Source organism: Antennarius striatus, chromosome 8, assembly GCF_040054535.1.
Source record: "Antennarius striatus isolate MH-2024 chromosome 8, ASM4005453v1, whole genome shotgun sequence".
NCBI lineage: Eukaryota > Metazoa > Chordata > Actinopteri > Lophiiformes > Antennariidae > Antennarius > Antennarius striatus.
In genome coordinates, this window is record NC_090783.1 from 23,006,690 (window position 1) to 23,025,465 (window position 18,776).

General features: G+C 39.1%; 1 protein-coding gene across 1 annotated transcript in view; it reads left to right on the top strand.

The window, feature by feature from the left end:
* LOC137600479 (zeta-sarcoglycan-like) overlaps positions 1 to 9,128 on the top strand; it is a 246,628-nt gene extending 237,500 nt beyond the window's left edge. The window contains exon 8 of the mRNA XM_068322135.1: positions 8,922 to 9,128. Coding sequence (XP_068178236.1) covers positions 8,922 to 9,128 — 207 coding nt within the window. The remainder of the gene's footprint in view (positions 1 to 8,921) is intronic.
* The last annotated feature ends 9,648 nt before the right edge of the window (positions 9,129 to 18,776 follow it).

The window sequence follows — 18,776 nt, forward strand, 5'->3', positions numbered from 1 at the left end:
GGAAAAGTGAAGAAGTTGACAATATTTTTACATGCTCATTATAAAGGTTATGAACAGGACGCACGTGAACCCAAAAGTATAGCAGGAAACAGTTTTGGCATCAGCTCACATTTACTGAGAGGCAGGAAAAGGTACAAACCACGAAGGCAGGCAAAGGTTTGAAGAAACAAGCAGAAGGTTGTTGTTTTCTTTTTATCCCTGAGTCCTACGGAATCCTGGTTTCTCCTGACTTTTCAGTTTATGTACTATTGAATAATCTTAATTTAAATGCAATATGGTGTTGAAAAATAGCAGATTGTTCATTAAATAAACAAGCCAAACTGAAAAAAATAGTTTTGCCAATGACATTTTTGGCTAAAAGAACGTTAATCTCAAGCAATAATGAAAACAAGATACACACTTAGCTGGCAAATGTTATTCCTCTAAAATGTTTTGCAATACACAGTGAATAATCTTACTAAAGGAGGACTGGTTGATGCTTAGATTAAAAAAAAAAAACAATTCTGTGTAGCACATGAAGAAGCCAATTATGTAATAACAGCTGATAATAAAATAACAAGATCCAATGCAGTCACAGACTGCAACACCCCTGAAATCAAAATTTTACCCTGACCTACTTGCATAGGTCAAAGATCAGAGCTAGTGCTCTGACCTACTGTTATTGATCAAAGCAGTAGCTTTGATCTATGGTCTTACTCACACTGACCTTCTCTCTCGTCACACAATTACAATACATCACCACTTTGAAGCGGGATGTAACGATCAAAAGGAATAAATTTACCAATTTTTGAAATGTAATAGGACTAAAACGTAATAACTTGTCAATAACATAATAAAAGTCCTGAACCAATAATGTAATAACTTTTGGCTACTCAAATAATAATTAGGGGTTAGGGTTAATATTAAATTATTCGTTATTGGCCAGTTATTACTTTATTGGCTTGTTACATTTTAAAAATGGGCAAATTTGTGATAAAATCGGCTGTTAATACGTTATTGGCTGTGATTACGTTATTGCCTCTAAATGCTCATAAACTTTGATTTGTGATTTGTAACGGATTAATCGGCAGATTTAAAATTGTGCTTGTGCTGGTTCTCAGTGTATATTCACGGTATATTCTGTTATGACTTTTGGGATGCATTAACGTCATGTTGGGATGCACAATTTTTTGTTGAAGCGCATCCCAGGGATGCACTACTTTCTTGAGGTAAAATTAACTCTGCGGCCTCTGTAATAATTATAATGCCAGTCAGTCAAATGCATGTGCATACCAACTCAAAATGCAGGGACATACACATACTGCACATAATCAGTAGCTAGATCTCTGTTTTCATCATCCCAGCCACTCTTTGAGAGTGTGCATCCATCAAAGTGAATGTGTGTGTGCTTTTGAAGGAGAGGCAACAGATTAACAGACACTTGCCAATAAGGAGTGGACGACACAGGAATGATTAACGTCGGAAAATTCATTAGCCTATATTTCACACTTCCTAAGGCGCTAGTCAGTACTGGGTATGATGTAAGTCTGTCGCAGTCTTTCATTACATGTGGGAGTTCTCTCTGTCTCTGTATCTGTCTCGCTCTCACTCGGTGCATGCTGGGAGATTGTGGCGTGAGATGCTGAGGGTGCTCATTTGAAAGTTTGTCCATTTTTCTTTATTAAAATCACAGTTTCAATCACATGAATAGTGAGGATGCCAAGAGGTGTGACATATTTTTTAGTTAATATATGTATTTTAGTTATTTTAAATATCGCACTTAACATGGATTTTCGGAAAGTGGGAAGTTAAAATGTAATCGGAGCAAGAGAGGAAAAGAAAAGAGCACATATTTATGAAACAGTTCGGATGAAACAAATAGATGTACATTTTTTTAAAAGAAACACACAGTGACTGTGGAAATGAGGCTGACTGGAGGAGAGAGTGGGAAGGGTAATTCATTTTGAGCAACAACACCTCTCTCAGTGGAGGAGTGGGCTTCCTCTTCTCAAAAGATCTTTTCTCCAATCTCACCGGAGGTTGAGCATTTTATCAAGAGGAGGTTGCTTTTAACAAGAGCCCGGTTCGAGCAATTTTATTAACGTGTACTCTCCGACAAAAGGTGCAACAAAGTTGTTTTTGAAAAAAAACCAATGAGGTTTTAAATAGCTGTTCCACTGAGAATTTTTTATTCATGGGTGAGGATTTTAATTGTACTGAAAATGCATATGTTGTGCATTTTGGCATTCTAGCAGTCTGAGGCAGTGGTGGGACCATGATCAGACTGAAGTCAAGTTAATCTGTCAATAGCGCACCCTCAATGTTACACGAGGCATCACCAGATCTATGAAAGACCTGGAGTCTGATATAATGAAACTAGAGAAAAATATTGAGTCCTCAGGAGATCGAGCATGTTTTGAAATACTCAAAGAGAAAAAAAAAGCGCTAGCGGACCTGCTAAATAATAGGGTACAAGGTGCACTGGTCAGGTCCTGATTCTTAAAAATCAGTGAGATGGATGCTCTCTCTAGCTTCTTTTTTGGCCTGGAGAAAAAAAATGGAGAGAGGAAAGTAATCCATACATTGTTATCAGACACGGGACAAGAACTGAGTGAACCCAACAAGATCCGAAGGCGGGCCGTGGAGTCTTACTCCTCTCTCTACTCCTCAGAGTATGAAGAATAGGACATGCTGTTGGAGGGGTTCTGCAATGGACTACCTCAGGTGTCTGAGGACACCAACTCCCAGCTCCAAAAGCCGTTGCAGATGCAGGAGCTGCAGGTCGATCTGCTAGGCAGTCAGGGACGGGAGGCTCCCAGCATCCACAGCTTCACAATTGAGTTTTGTAAAGCCTTCTGGGACATCTTTGTTTAAAACCTTTTAGATGTCTTTAATGAAAGTCTGGTTTCTGGGTCCATGCCAGCGTCCTGTCGCAGGGCCATCCTAACGCTCCTGCCAAAAAACGGGAATGTACAGGACAAAAAAAAAGACTGGCATCTTGTGTCTTTGCTATGTGTGGATTACAAGATTCTGTCCACAGCCTTGGCCAACAGACTGAGAGGAGCTATGGAGCAGATCATCTATTGGGATTTGGTGGCAAAAGATCAAAAATTTCCTGCAAGACACAAAAGGTTTGAGGGCAAAAGTAGAAAAAACTTTTCCTGACCTCAACGTGTTTCTGGATAGCGTCAGCTTTTATATGAAAAGTAAAACAAGAAGTGGTGAACCAGTTCTTACAGACCAAGAGTTTTATTGATTGAAAATCTAAGGAAAAAAGTAAAAGACATGATTGTGGAGAATGGATTTTTTTTCTTAATTTTGTCTTTTTTTTTGATAAATGTAAAAAAGGTTAGATGTTTATTTATTCAGAAAACAAACAGTCTAATTGAAAATCTTTTTTTTTTGTCAACGTGATTGTTTTGTAATTTGACTCTCATGAATAAACGTGATCAGATAGCTCTCTCTATCTCTCTCTTTCTCCCTCACTCTCTCTCACCTATTTCTGGTGACATGTGTGTGTAAATCCATGTGTCTCCAAGTGGGTGTGTGGATACCATAGGTGAGCTGATCATTTTATGTCTGGGTTACATCTCTGTTACTACAGTATAGACTCACTCTTTCTTCAGCCTCTGTCATTTAGTCTAGTGTCAGCTCCCATTTCAGCGCCTGTCCAGTCAACACAACTAATGGTCTGTGTAATACACTTAGATGGCTTCACAGCCTCCCACTTATTTGTGTTATTGTTGGTGCATGTGTGTGTGTGTGTGTGTGTGTGTGTGTGTGTGTGTGTGTGTGTGTGTGTGTGTGTGTGTGTGTGTGTGTGTGTTTTCACATATGAGTGCACACAGAGTCTATAGAGAGAAAGAAAAGAATGATAGCAGACCGACTGAGTTGCAGCTGTCTGAATATAGAGATTGAACTGTGTGTATCTGTATTTGTGTATCTGTATGTGCAAAGCAATTGTATGTGTCAGGTGTGTCTGCTGGTCATATTTCACTGTTAACGTCATCTCAGCCTCGTTCACACTTCTTGCCCAATTCCATCACTCCTCCCCAAATTCAAGGACTATAGACTTCATGGGGGGGGTTTTTGCAACATGAAATCCGCAAATTCAAAAATGAGGGTGTGTGTTAAATAATCATCTCAATGACGACCTATATGAATGTGGTTTTATCATCCTCTCTTTTCAAGTTGCCACAAAAACCCCAAAAGAACCCAACAAAAAAGGATTTCAAGATTTGTGTAAATGTGTAATTGCTGTGATACCATGGACTATCATGAGTGATAAGTGATTCATTATATTTCTCACAAAGAGTATAATGAACATTATAGGCGGTAAAAGTATATAAATAAATTCTATAATTATATATATATATATATATATATATATATATATATATATATATATATATATATATATATATATATATATATATATATATATATATATATATATATATATATATCTCAAAAAATGCAAAGTATTTGTTTTTATCTTCCGGTATCTTATTCTTCATGTACTGTACTTTAGTTTTTTTTAATGGATCCTGTATTTTAACTACACAGGTATACAAAAGGGAGCTAGACTTTCTTTAGTTTGTTTTTCCCCCAGGGAAGCATTGTGTCGACACACTTTTGTCGTTGTGATACCAACATCCTTAAAAAATTTACTGTCGGTCAAATCTTCAGCCAAAGTGTATTTTGGGTATTTGCAACTGAATTTATAACTGATTGATTTGACTAAAATTACATCTCTTCATATTTTCTTTTTGTCCTTTCAACTTGTTTTTTGTCTTCTGTGCCCAGACCACACTCCCTCCTCCTCCTGGTCTCCTTCTATACACATTCATAAATTTGTTTCCCCTCCTAAACTACTTCTCAACACACTCTACAACACTTGTCCTTCCTCTTGATCTGCCCTCAAAGACACTGTAACCCTCTAATCTCCTGTGGTGTCTTTTTCACTCCCCCTCCCTCCTTTTTTTTTTTCATCCAGAGCCCTTGCCTTCATTGCTGCACTTCCCCCCTCTCCCAGCTCATTTACCTCCCACCCGTTTTTTGCCTGCTCCTCAGCTCTGCCAAAGTAAATCATCCATGAAAAATGTTTTGACCCTGCTTAATTGCCACTTCCTGCATGCCTCCCATCTCCATGATGCTAGAGCTGTGCTTTTACTAAGTGCTGGAAATAGACAGCCTCAGAAACATATACAGTATACTTACACTGTATGCACACTTTATGGCATCTGCACAGACTCGAACATTTTGAGACAATGCATGAGGCGCAAGACGTAAATATGTATGTATGTATGCAGGGAGTGGACGAAATAATAAGAACCCCTTGTAGCCCAGCGGTAAAATATCCTAAGGCTGTAATTTTGTCCACTGCCTGTATCTTTGCTTATAATGAATCAGAAACCTGGGGTTTGTCTGCAGTTTACACAATGGCTTGTGGAATAGTATTTAACAAAAGACGTTGACTTGTTTATGACTGAATACTGGATATATATCCGAGTTGATTTTATCTCAAGAAAGGAGTGTATCCCTGAGATGTGTTTCAACAAAAATTTGTGCATCCCAACATGACGTTTATGCATCTCAAAAGTAATAACTGAATATACGGTAGAAACGTATATGCAAGGGTTGAGTTTTACGAAAAGTACAATATAAAAACCAAACAATCTTAATTTTTACGATTTTATTAATCATGACGTCGTAAAAGTTTCAGTAAAAAGTAAAAGTAGCCGCCTGGAAACAACATTGTATTGTATGCATGGTTTGATACATATATGCATGTAAAAGAGTATAGAGATAATTTCCCCGTTGAGGGATGAATAGTTGACTTTCTTTCTTTCCATTTCCACTTTTCTCTCACCTCTCAGTTCCTTACTTCTGATTTTTTTCCTTACACCTTCCCTCCTTTTAAGCCGCAATCTCCATTTTTTTATCACCTTCTTTCCACAATAATCATCCAGGTCTCCTGGCCTTTGTATTGTTCCTCTCCCTCACCCTCCTTCTTTTTTCTGCCATTTTTCCCACAGTTTGTTGAAGAATAACCCATCATAGACTTGCCCTTGTATTAATATGCACCCAATCACATTGAAATTCTATTTCCAAGTCCATTTTAATGTATTATTTCTGTTTTTTGCTAGCTAGCAAGCTGCCTGTGGGAGTTAAATTGGGAATATGTTGTGAACTGTGACTGAATCCTTTCTTCTGTAATGCTATAACTGAGCTCTGGCAGCTTTTATTGTTGGGCAAAAGGGAAGATGACAGGTGTGCACCAGGGATCTGTTAAAGTCATACCTCGACATTCAGAATAATAGTGCGCTATTTCCGTTTGCCCAATGCACAGGAAGAAATGTGCACATATTCCTACATGTTCATATATACTGTGAATTAATGTTATCACTGCATTAGTGGATTGTAGTAATTATTCATAGTTAAAACCAATGAGCATGATGTGCAAAAATGAAAAAGAAGTTGCTCATAAGTATAATGGGCTCATTATCTGACACCTCTTTAAATGATTTTCTGTTTTTAGTTTTTTTGATGATCGGAAAATTGGAAGAAAAATATGCTTGTGTCCAATTTAATAGGGAACCAAAACTATTATGAAGGCATTATCAGAGTTGACAGTTTTTTGCAACTGCTTTATATCTAACATGGGGTTAGACGCATTTATTCATTTCTGTGAACAGATGTGAAATTGTTTCAATATTTATTTTCAGAAAAAGGAATGTATGTTAACTTTTCTTTTGAAAAAGTCTAACCATAACCCCTGTTGCAATCAACACCGTGTGAAATCAGGTAAAGTAAGTGTGGAATTGACCATTTCTCTTTCAAGATAGAGTAAGTTGAGCAATTTGGGACAATCAACTTTTTTCAGTATGACCTTTTCATTACTTCCATCAATCAGCCAGTATATTAAAAGGCTAAATGTCTCATCACTTGTATATTTAAAAACCATAACACATTTTAAATGTGTTAATGGAAAGAAGTAATGCAGGAAACCTCTGACCTATTAGCAATGACTCTATTCTAACTGTTCTGGTTTCCTGTCTGTCTGTCTCCAGGATAATGCGTGTGTGTGTGTGTGTGTGTGTGTGTGTGTGTGTGTGTGTGTGTGTGTGTGTGTGTGTGTGTGTGTGTGTGTGTGTGTGTGTGTGTGTGTGTACGCGTGCACACGAGAGAGAGACAGAGAGAGATGGGGCAGGGCTTTTAATGCTTTTGATGCGTAAACATAGAACAATATCAATAATTTTCCTGGGAAGCATGATTAGAACCTTAATATTGAAGCAAATGGAGTTTGACAGAATTGGACTTTGATGTCATGTAGGAAGAAGCGTGACATGGTCACAGGAAAGACAAAAACCTTTAGAAGTGATTTCAGCTATCTTTTTAAAGTAGCTCATAGTAATTCTCTTTTATTTGCAACTTTAAAGTTAAAACTTACAGTGTATATATATATATATATATATATATATATATATATATATATATATATATATATATATATATATATAATTTAATTTTTTTATTTTTTATTTTTTTTAAAAAGCACCACTGGTGATTACTGAAAAAAAAAATTCATTAAGATTCAACATGGTGATGGGGAAACTTCCAAGGCCTTCACATCTCTAGTATGATAGAGTGCAAAAGTCAATGATTACTTCCAAAACAAATGTTAGAGATTTGCACTTGTTATATTGGAGGTTATATTAATTTTGGAAGTTACTGAGTATTAGCATAATATACTTAAAAGGACAACTATGTATGTCCAAGCAACAGGAATGTCTTGACTTTGGAAGTTCAAAGTCTGCATGGCTGCATGAAGGCAGGCGTTGGGAAAACAGAGCAGCAAGTAAGAGACTAAGGTTCATGGAAATCATTAGCAGCGGCAAACATCTTTGTTTTCTTGTGTGTCTTCAATGAGCCAGGAGGAGCCACTCAGAAGAGTCATCAGAAAGCTACAGCATCTGCAGGTTCAGGGATGGGATAAACAGGGGTGCACTGAAGTCTTTCTCTCTATTGCAGTAGTCATGGCAGGAGGCTAGCAACAGCTGTGCAGGGCAGACAATGGCACAGGACAATGAGGAAGGTCCAAAGACCTTTGTTTTCTTCTTCATGGACCCTTGGTATTGGTGCATTGTGCATTTAACTTTATCTTTATAAAGCATTCTAAAAATACCTGGCTGAGCACTTGATCTTTAGACCCATTGACCCCCTTTTGGCTCAAGCTATACTGAAACTCTTCTAACTATGCTGAAGGTCTAGAACTGGAAATCATTTTGCTGAGCTGTCCAGAATTTTAATACCAACTCAGTAAAAACTGCAGTTCACCGTTTCTTTGGTTACTGATAACTTCCATTTGACAATTTTCAGTTGTTTGATGGTAAACACAATTTTAAATAATATATTTCAGCGAGTCAACCACAGTAAGTTTGTCTTTGTTTGCATACAGCAGTTCCTTCCTGCTGCATGCTTTCGCTTGAGTCTTTTTTTTTCTTCCCTGTAGTTTTCTCCAACTGATTCCGTTGCTTTCCTCCTCATAAAACCTGCCCTCTACCTTATTTACCCCCGGTTTCCTCCTCTGCCAGAGATTTGTTTAAAATAGGTATTCACTCTCCCTCTCATAAATCTTTCTTGATGACAATCCCTCTCGACCGCTGCAAGTGTATTCATCCCCTGTGACAGTGTGTTCTCTCTCTCTCTGTATCTAACTCCAATTTCTTTAAAGTGCTCTGGAAAAAATAGCTCTTTCCCATTCTCTGTTATGTCAAGCACCTACACAGCCTTTGTGTGTGCATTTAAACCCATAGCAGTTAAATCTGTGTATCCAGTGTTTTATGCCTAATTTAAGTCTGTACTCATCATTTGTGTGTTTTTTAATTTGTTCCCATACATTGTACCTAAATATTCCAAATGCTCTTTTATGTCCGCAGATCTTTTTGGATGCCAACACCATCAGGCTGGGAAACATTCCTCTCGGCAGTGCTGTGGACCCCCTAGAAGGTGCACCAGCAGGCACTACCTACACCAAACAGACTGTGTACGAGCTTTGTTCCTGCGCTAACGGCAAAGTCTACTTGTCCCCAGCTGAGAAGGGTTCTACCTGCCAAACCACCAGTAACTTTTGTCTCTGGAGCTGAAAGAGGGATGTTGGCAGACACTCAGGACACATGGACTATTAGAGTTTGAAGCTAACGCTAGCCATTAGATGGAATCAGTATGAATTATCCAAGCTAACAGATTGAATCAATATGGAGTGTAACATGGCGAGAATGTCCTTCAACCAATCAAATTATATGGATTACATCTTAGTAGGAATCTAATGCTTGATAACAGGACAAATCAACACAGACTGGGGTTTGATGTGAAGCAACTGCCAGCGAAAAGACAGACTCAACACAAACTAGAGCTGGAAGAAAAGCTATCGTCAACTGACTGACAGAATTCACATGGACCTGGTCAGTAGCTGATGCTAGTTAAGAGGATGAATGACTTGGTGGGAAGCAATAGCCAACAAGGTTAACTGATGAGTACGATGCTGTGAACTTGGAAGGACAATCTCACTCTGAGGCTCTCCTTGCCCCTCTTTGCCATTGTTGCCCCCATGACAGTTTCTGAAAGTCATAAGGATTATATTATAAACAGGAACAATCTCTTACAGGTAATGTGTGGTGTGTTCACTGTATGACCAAAATGTCTTGGAAAAACATGCTCCTGTTTTTGTTAGATAGGATGATGGACACCGCCAACAGGAAAACAGGACAAAGACTCTAGGTTAATCGGTCCAATGACAAACAAACATCAGTGTGGATCCAGTGCGTTACAGTAAATCAAATGATGGTTTGGCGTACTAAAAAGCTAAGGCTAGCTAATGGACCAATCTATACCGGAAAGGCCTTCCCCATTCTCCCCCTTCAATCCCCAAAACCTGATGTATGACTTTTCTGCATTGCTCTACATCTTAATCTTGAATATGCTCTCTGACCCCAATTTTCATACGATAAATAATGCAAATAATTGTGCTTCAACCTTGCCTTGCCTCTTCCCTCATTTTCTGAATTTCTGACGTGGACTTTTTTTTATTATTATTGTTTTTGCTCTATTGTTCTATACTCGTTTTTTTTTTTTTTTTATTTGTTGTCACTTTGAGTCTTATTATTTTCCACATTTTCAGCAGTGCTTTGGGTATTTTAATCTATTTATTTATACATTTTTTGTCACAGACAGACAGAAAATTGGCCAAGAAAAAGAAAAAAAAGTTAAGTCCTAAGTTAAATGAAGGCTTAAATGGGTGCTACAGCAGTCCAATCATTTGATCATACTGAATACTGAAGCCGTATTCAGAAGACTAAGTCTAAGATTAAGATTAAGACTAAGATTAAGTCTTTTGTGCTGTTTAAATCTTCATCCTATGTTGCTTCACTGGTTTTGTAACAAATGTTTTGATTTTTGTCTCTGCTCTCATTTTTCCTTTTCTTCCTTTTTTATTACCACTTCATATTTCTTTTTCTCAGATTTCTCTTCAGCCTATTCAGTCCTCTCTATGTTCTTTCAGTTAAATTTATAATTATCTTATCTCCTTGATTACAAATTGATGACTAAATGTCTTGTGAAATTTCCTTTTTTTAAGTTATTTGATCAGTCTTTAATGTCCATTGGGAATCTCAAACTGAAATATCAGGAAAAACAATGTCCCTTCACCTCCTCACTCTATCCCCATGCAATTGTTCTGCAAACTAAAAAACAAGAATTAAAAAGGTTCGTAACATTATCTGGGGAGCCTATTTTTTTTATACGTAATCAGTTTCATATATAGAATCAGTAGTAAGGGCCATAATATGGCTAACCTGGTTGGAAATTATAGAAAATCAGCTAATTGTGTGTGGGGGGGGGAGCCCTTACAGGTAATTATGGATGAAGCTGTATGTATGGACTCCACTGGTAAAAGGCCCTGAGGCATACTTTCTTTTTTAAACAAAGTGATACACAGGTGCCTTTGCTGCTGTTGGTAAAAGCACATCACAATCTGAACCTTCACATTATTCTCAGTGGACCTGCAAGTGTCTCTGGAAAAATATATGTATTTATCAATTTACCTATCTATCTATTTAGTTTCCTGTGTTTTCATCCCCTGCTCTTCCTGTTTTGTAGAAGTCAATATATCCAGCTGAAAGAAGAACAGTTCAGTCCTGGTTTAATTTTCCGATGTGTTCCCGGTTTTTTTCTTGATAATCAAAAAGCACAAATTATGCCATGTATATAATAATAGATATAAAATACAGAATAAAACAATATTGTTTTTAAAGATAAACTCTGGAGTCTTCTTTGTGGCATAAATTTAAATGATTAATTTTATGTTCCCAACTGGAGCCTACTCATGATGAAATGTGTTCTTAAAAGAAAGTAAAATCCTTACCAGATTACCTAAAACCCAAAATATTTTATGTTTCTCACAATTAAAAATTAAAAATAAAACTTACATCCTGTTCCACAGTTGAGAGACTTGACAGAATTGCCTTTGTGTCATGCTTTGTTCATGACACATACTGTATATGCCCAACTGACATATTAAAAGCAAATGTTTTGTGTATCACGGTAATGTGCTACTGTACTTATCCAAGTATCCAAGTGGATCATATTAGATACTCATGACATTTTTGGCCTGTGTTCTTTATGGTTTTACTTTTCTTTTGAAAAAACTGGTGTACACAGACACACATGTACTTGTGTTTTGCATGCAAAAAAATTCTGGATATACAAAAAATATTCAAATTAAAGCTCATATATACAAATTATGGCTCCACAATGCACCGGCATTGCATTGGGAGTGGACCTCACCTCTCGCCCATAGTCAGTTTACACTGGGTTAAGTTCCAGCGTAACACATGACTGTACTTATAGCTTTAGATAACATGATTGCAGTAGTCTTTTCTACAGGAAAATCAATGGAAGGATGGATATACAGTAGAACTTAATGTTATTTTTTTATTTTTTTACAAATCTGTCAGCAGGTTCCATCAAGACATTGTTTTCCCAAAAAATATTTTTCTTGCACTTATTTCAATGTTCAGGCTTTAAAGGGATGGTGTCACGGCTTACTCAAACTCATGGCCATTTTTGCAACATTTGATTTCAACAATAGTTTAGGTTCAGGTGCTTAGATTTTTTACTTTTCTCCTAACACATTCTCTAGATGGTGTGTGTTGGTATGCAATATATGGTCAGTAAAACTTGAAAACGTAAAACTTAATCAGGCAAATGTCTGGGGGAAGTTCAGCATGTTTCTTGTCACAAAGCCACAGTGTGGGAACATAATTTCAGTCTCACAGGGCTGGCTGACACAGTGGCAGTCCCATCAGTTCAATTTTGGGAAAAAATCACTCACTGGCGAACAATTATTTCCAACCCTCAATGACATTTTTATCCACCACCACGAATGAAGCGAGGACAAGGATAATGAGAGCTCAAATATCTCAAATGTTTTTCATGAAGCTGCACAAAACTGAAGTATTCCCAACAGTTATTGCACCAACTATAATCCCACTATAAAATCCCTCAATATATGAATTGTTTGGGTTGACCTTTAATAACAAATCACATTTAACCCTTATAAAATCAGGGCTACTTTCTTTTTTTTAGCCTGCCTCTTCTTCGAAACTAGCTCAGTATTTATTGCTTTTCCCTCGCACTGGTCCAGACAAGTGGTGCACACACATGACTGAAAATTAAAGGGATCAAACATCTTTGACTTTTTAAATAGCTAGCAAAGATGGTAAGGACAAGCATGTATAAGTCTTAGAATCGACAAATCTGGACTCCCAGGTAAGATTAAAGTGTGGATCTTCCAGCATTGAATTCTGCCAAGGATATTATGGCCGCTACTTGTCTACCAGGTCCCCATGTCCACCGTGGATATCTTGGAGAGAAGATTAACAGCAGTCTCAGAAGATGGTTGGCCTTGCCTAAATGTCTCAGCAACATCGTCCCTTATGGCAACAACACAAAGCCTCTTTTGCCACTGAAGTCTCTGGAAGAAGATTTAAAGGTCACACGGACAAGAGGGACTCCAGAGACCTGAAGGTGGCCCAGGCTGGATTGGTGTTGAAGACAGGAAGGACGTGCCCAGGAAGTGGAGTGCAACAAAAGGCCTGGAAAAGTTGGGAGTAGGCCGTGGAGCGGAAAGACACGTGGACGGAGCTCTTGCAGGCTGAACCACAACGTATCGCCGTCCTGATCCGGGCAGTGTATGATGTCCTGCGTAGCCCGGTGAACCTGTACACCTGGGGGAGGATTGAGACCCCAAATTGCATTGGAACACATACTGAGCTCCTGTGCAAAAGCTCTTGGCAAGGGCCAATACACCTGGTCCCATAACCGGGTGCTGAAACTGACTGCAGAAGCTATCAGCAAGGGGATCATCAGCTGCAGCTTTTTGTGCAATACCAGTGCAATTGCTTTGGTCAAGGCAAAAGCGCCGGTGAGGGCAGGTCACAAGAGGGCAACAGCAGGGATCTTTGCAACAGCACCGGATTGGTAACTCAGAGTGGACCTGGAGAAGCAGTTGAGATCACCGCAGCACATTGTCAGCACCACCCTCAAACCAGATATACTTCTTATCTCAGAGAGCACCAAGAACATCATCATCATGGGACTGACGGTGCTGTGGGAGGACCGCTTGGGAGAGGTTCATGAAAGGAGGGGACCGACTAAAAACAGCTGGTCATCAATTGTCTTGCAGGGCTGGAAGGCGAGGTGCATGCCCATTGAGGTTGGCCGTAGGGGATTTGTGGCCACTCACTCCAAATAGCTCTCAGTGTCCTGGGATCACAGGAATACCAAGGAGCAGAGCCATCAAGAACATCACCGAAGCAGCTGAGAGAGCCTTGATATGACTCTGGATCCAGAGATAAGGCCCATGGGGACAAGAAAATGCCACCATGGCCTGATCAACCGTGGTGGAGTTACCTGGAAGAGGGTGTATAATTCTGAAAGATCCGAAACACCCGATGACACCAGGTTACATTACTGATGCGTCTGAAGATGTATTCAAGAACCAGCATGTCTATTTTGACCTGGTCTTGTCAATAGAAGGTTTCCAAGGCATCTCATGGATATGTAGTTATGGCTGCTGTTGTCTCGACCTGATGGAAGAAAACAATGTGTTTCATCACAGTGCACAGCCTGCCATTTACCATTGCTGTTCTGTTTCTCATAACTCTGGATGGGCATCCTATTAATTTCCTTCTGCTTCAACAACAAGTTTATTTTATGTATTTCTGTCTATATTTCACACTGTCTCATCCTTCATTTGCAGGAATTCCCTTTTCCTTCTTTCCTTTCCCCCTTTTTCCCCCTCTGTTTGTCCTTCTTCCCAGTCACTGGTTTGAAGAGGCAGTAAAATTGTGTTGAAGTGCTTCATGCTTGAGAACCACCTATGAAATGAAACATTTTTACAAACATACACAAATACATACATACACATAAGCAAACCAAAACACACAGTGTGCTATTAAGTTTGCACATCCCACTGCTATCTTTTTTTCTATCAGTGTTTTGTGAAGCACTCAATAGACACCACTTTTTTATTGTCATTTCCAATGTGCCCATTGACTCATAAGTCAGTTCACATTTATGGGATAACTTCATAAAGGTTAGGTGCATTTCCCAGCAATAGCATGCCATGTAGACCTTCTCTGTTTTCAGCAACTTCATATATTTTCTTTTTCAGAAGCAACTGTAATTCAGCTGTAAGTCAATGGTTATATATCATTTCATGGTTTTCATCATGACCCCACCAGTAGGCATACAGTATAAGGGTAACCTTGGGTGTTGGTCTGTACCTAAATAAGAGTATATATTCTGACTACATTTCCTCAAATATACTATAGAGGGAAGCATTTTCTACCCTACAAACTTCTGGTGATAAATAAAAATTTAAGTTTATAATCTATTTGCAGACATCATACTACTGGATAATTTTGGGTAGTGGAAATGTTTATATAAAATGAGTAATTTGATATTTTACAGACAAAGAGTTACAGAAATTTAAACTGCCATGATCCAAGGTTTTGAACAAGTGTGATAATGGTGTGAGGCCACAGCGTGCACATCTGATGTTGCTCACAGTGGTCCTCAGTGCGCTCAGGAAGCTTGTGTGTTTGCCCAGACACATGGAAAATTAGAGGAAACATTGTTTGTAACACAGTTTGACATTTCTGAATCACTCCAAGCTAAAATGAGTTGACAGTGTAAAAATTCAATTCAGTTATGAAGTAAATGTTGAAAGTATTGTCATATGAAAAACATCCGGTCACATTTAAAGCAACATAAAGAAGAGGATCTTGACTAGAGATAGGCAGTTGAATTAATTATTGAAAACAAAGATAACCTGAAACTAAAACTACAGAAATAAATAATAACAAAATATTAGTCTGGAGAAGGAGACTCATACAAAAAAAAAAATCCATAATGATTTTTGAATGAGCAATCAGTGAATCACAGTGGATGGATGAGAAAGGGAAAACATGAAACAATTAAGAGAAACATAGACATAAACTAAAAATGAAACTCTGACAATGAAAGAGGAACTGACAACCACAATACAGAAGCATAACACATTCAATTCTGTGGATGCATCTCCTCAGACTAATCTGCATCATCATCGAAAGCTCAGCCTATCAGAGACATAGCTGCGTCAGCAAAAGTTACCTGATCATTAGAGGTGATATTTTCCCAAACCATCATTCTAAAATGAATTCTGCTTTCTGAAATTAAACAGATATTTCAATCGACAGAAAGTGAGAAAATTAGAAAGACATTTTCGGAGCGGTTTTTCATTTTCCATTTGTCAGGTCAAATTGTCACTTGGAAATTACACTGGCAGAGACAGAAAGACGCAAAGAGCTGTGATGGTTGACTGTGTATAATTCACCGAAGTCCACCAGGCTTTTTATAGCATTTAATATGTAGACAGCATCCACAGGAACATACAAAACATAAATGAGACGCTGTTGATCAATAGATCCATTGTCCACTTCACTGTGGTAATATGACAGTGGTCACCTCTTTTGTTGCAGTGTCAAGTAGCAGAATTAACCGAGCTGCCATGACAAGCCCACCCTTATCTATCACTGGACTGCACACACACACACACACACACACACACACACACACACACACACACACACACACACACACACACATGCACATGCATGCACGCACATACACACACTTACACAATGCAGTCAATGATGAAAGAGTGCGTATGAACAGGAAGCCCTGTCAAAGCCAGGGATGGACAGAGATAATATTCCCTCATTTCCTCCTTGCACATTGAGACACATTAACTGAGAGAGCAGAATGGGGTGGTTGATCACAATGTACACCAGAAGAAAGCAGGGTGAGAAGATTAAATAGAAAGATTTGTGATGACGATGTAGATGTTGAGGTGTGATACGGTGCTCTGTTAATATGAATAACCAACAACATTTTTAGTCATTCCACAACCAGAGGCACAATTCTGGAATGAGTTGAGGACTGGATTATCATTTTAGTGTTCTGAGGGCTGCAATCAGTCTCTGCTGGCTCAATCAGCTGCCTGCATCCTTTGGGATGAGAGATAGGATGCTGACAGCATCATCAAGGGAACGGAGAGTCCAACCTGGCTAAACGTGAGAGATAAACAAAATGGAAAATGGCATCTTGTAGTCAGGTATGAGGGGCATCTCAGAGGGAACTACAGTGGGGACAACAGCTATAATTGACTTGATCCCATAGCAATAATTGATTATTATTAGCAATGATCAATCCATATGCTGTGTTTGGTTGTATGAACTACTCAGTGAAGAGCAAGACATCTTATCATGTTTTACCATCAGTGCAAAGAAAGGAACAAACAGAAAAAAATATTATGGTTTATTGTTTATTTAAATATGGAAAAATGGGCAGATCTGGTTCTATGGAACTCTCCTTGAAAGGCATTTGCACAAAGGTTTTGGTGACAAATCATAAGTTTAGATTATAATCGGGGCGGCAGTGTCTCTTCGGTAGAGCAGACGTCTTGAAGACCAGACATCGCCCGGCCATCGGCGGTTCGACTCCCGCTCCCGCCAAGACACAAGACATCCTCCGGAGTTTGGACTGATGGTGGGAGCTCCTTCCCTCCCTGCGAGGATCACAATCTCTGTGTCCGAAGGTCAGGTCGTCCAGCCCCCCTCCATGAATTGGGATTGGCATGAATGCCCCCCTCAATCTGAGCGGTGTTCTGTAATTGGCTTCTGTGCAGTTTGTCCAGTGTACAGTGTGTCCATAAAGAATACCTTGTTCAAGCACAGGAATGTTCTTGTCCTGGTGCCACATGTCCCTATACTGGAAGTCGATGATGGACTTTGTTGTCCCGTCACCGGACCTCTAGCCACATGTTCTGGATGCTCAACTAAAGAGAGGGACAAAGCTGTCAATTTCTAAAATATCAAGTGCTAAAATCTTCCAGAAGGCTTTATAAAATTCAACAGTTTGGCCATCTATGCCAGGAGCCCACGTCTCTGCTTGCCCTGCAGAGCAACATGGAGTGCTTCCATCTGCAGTGGTTGGTGCAGTTGAAGTCTGGCCTCAGGCTGTTTGCAAATGTTCTGTCACAGTACTGTTTTTGCTTTACCGGTCTCATTTTGCTAGATCGAAAAAAGGCTTTTGTCCAGACTGAGCACAGCTTCCTCTGGAAAAACGTGGAGGAGTTTGGGTTTGGCGCCAGTTTCATTGCCAAGATCCAAATGTTGCACAGTGTCATTGAGGGTATGCTAAAGTTTGTGTGCACCTGCAGGGTATATCGAGGCATCCAGAAGGATTATGCTCTGTCTAGGATGCTCTATGCACTTTCCTTAAAACCTCTCCTATGTAAAATTCATGCAAGCACCGAAGGCTTGATTTTACCTGCTTTTAAAGAGCTTATTTTTATCTGCTTATGCTAATGTTGTTGTCGTTCTATCAAAATCAAAGAGACGCCAATGTTCTACAAATGTTGGTGGATGGCATGACGAGAAGTGACTCAGATGTTTGAGTAAATTGGGACTGGATGCTGCACCGTTTTTAACTGATTCCAAATTTCCAAAGTTAAATGGCTTCCTTCCTTTTTCTTCAACGTGTTTATCAGTCATGGGCCCTTTTTGAAAATACAGTTTAAGAAAAAGCTCCAACTCTCAGTTCTGGTTTTTGAAAGAACTATTAATGTATGGAGCAGGCTTTATGTCATCAGCTGGGCTGTTGACAGCGCTTTGCCAAACTATGACCCTGACCCTCCAACAGCTGGTAGACAATGGTGGGCCAGCATTGGCAGATGCCCAGGCTGTGGGCTCTCTGCTGAGCATCCAGTCCACCAAGGTACCTCAAAAGACGCTAGAACTTTGGAAGCAAGGACTCTGTGAGGGAAAGAAGCGGGATAGCAGCCAAGTGACTGAACCTGATAAAAGAGATTCCAGGAGATTTACATCAATCCCCAGTTTGGAGAGCCGGACAGACCTCTCCTCAAAGACTGTGAGAATATCAGCTTGCACACAGCCAGCAAGAAAGAACTCTATAAAAATTGTGTAAAAGCAATAAACAGGCAAGGACTGGTTGACAGAGTGCCCATTGCATGGACCAGCATGCTGATGAAAGACGCACTGGAAATTTGATTAACGGCATAGTGCAGGATGTAAAACAGCTTTTAAACTTCATTTCTGGTGAAGCAAAATTTGAAATCTGTCACCACAAAGAACAAACTAGAGAGCAAAGCAGCTCAAGAAGCAGCTTCA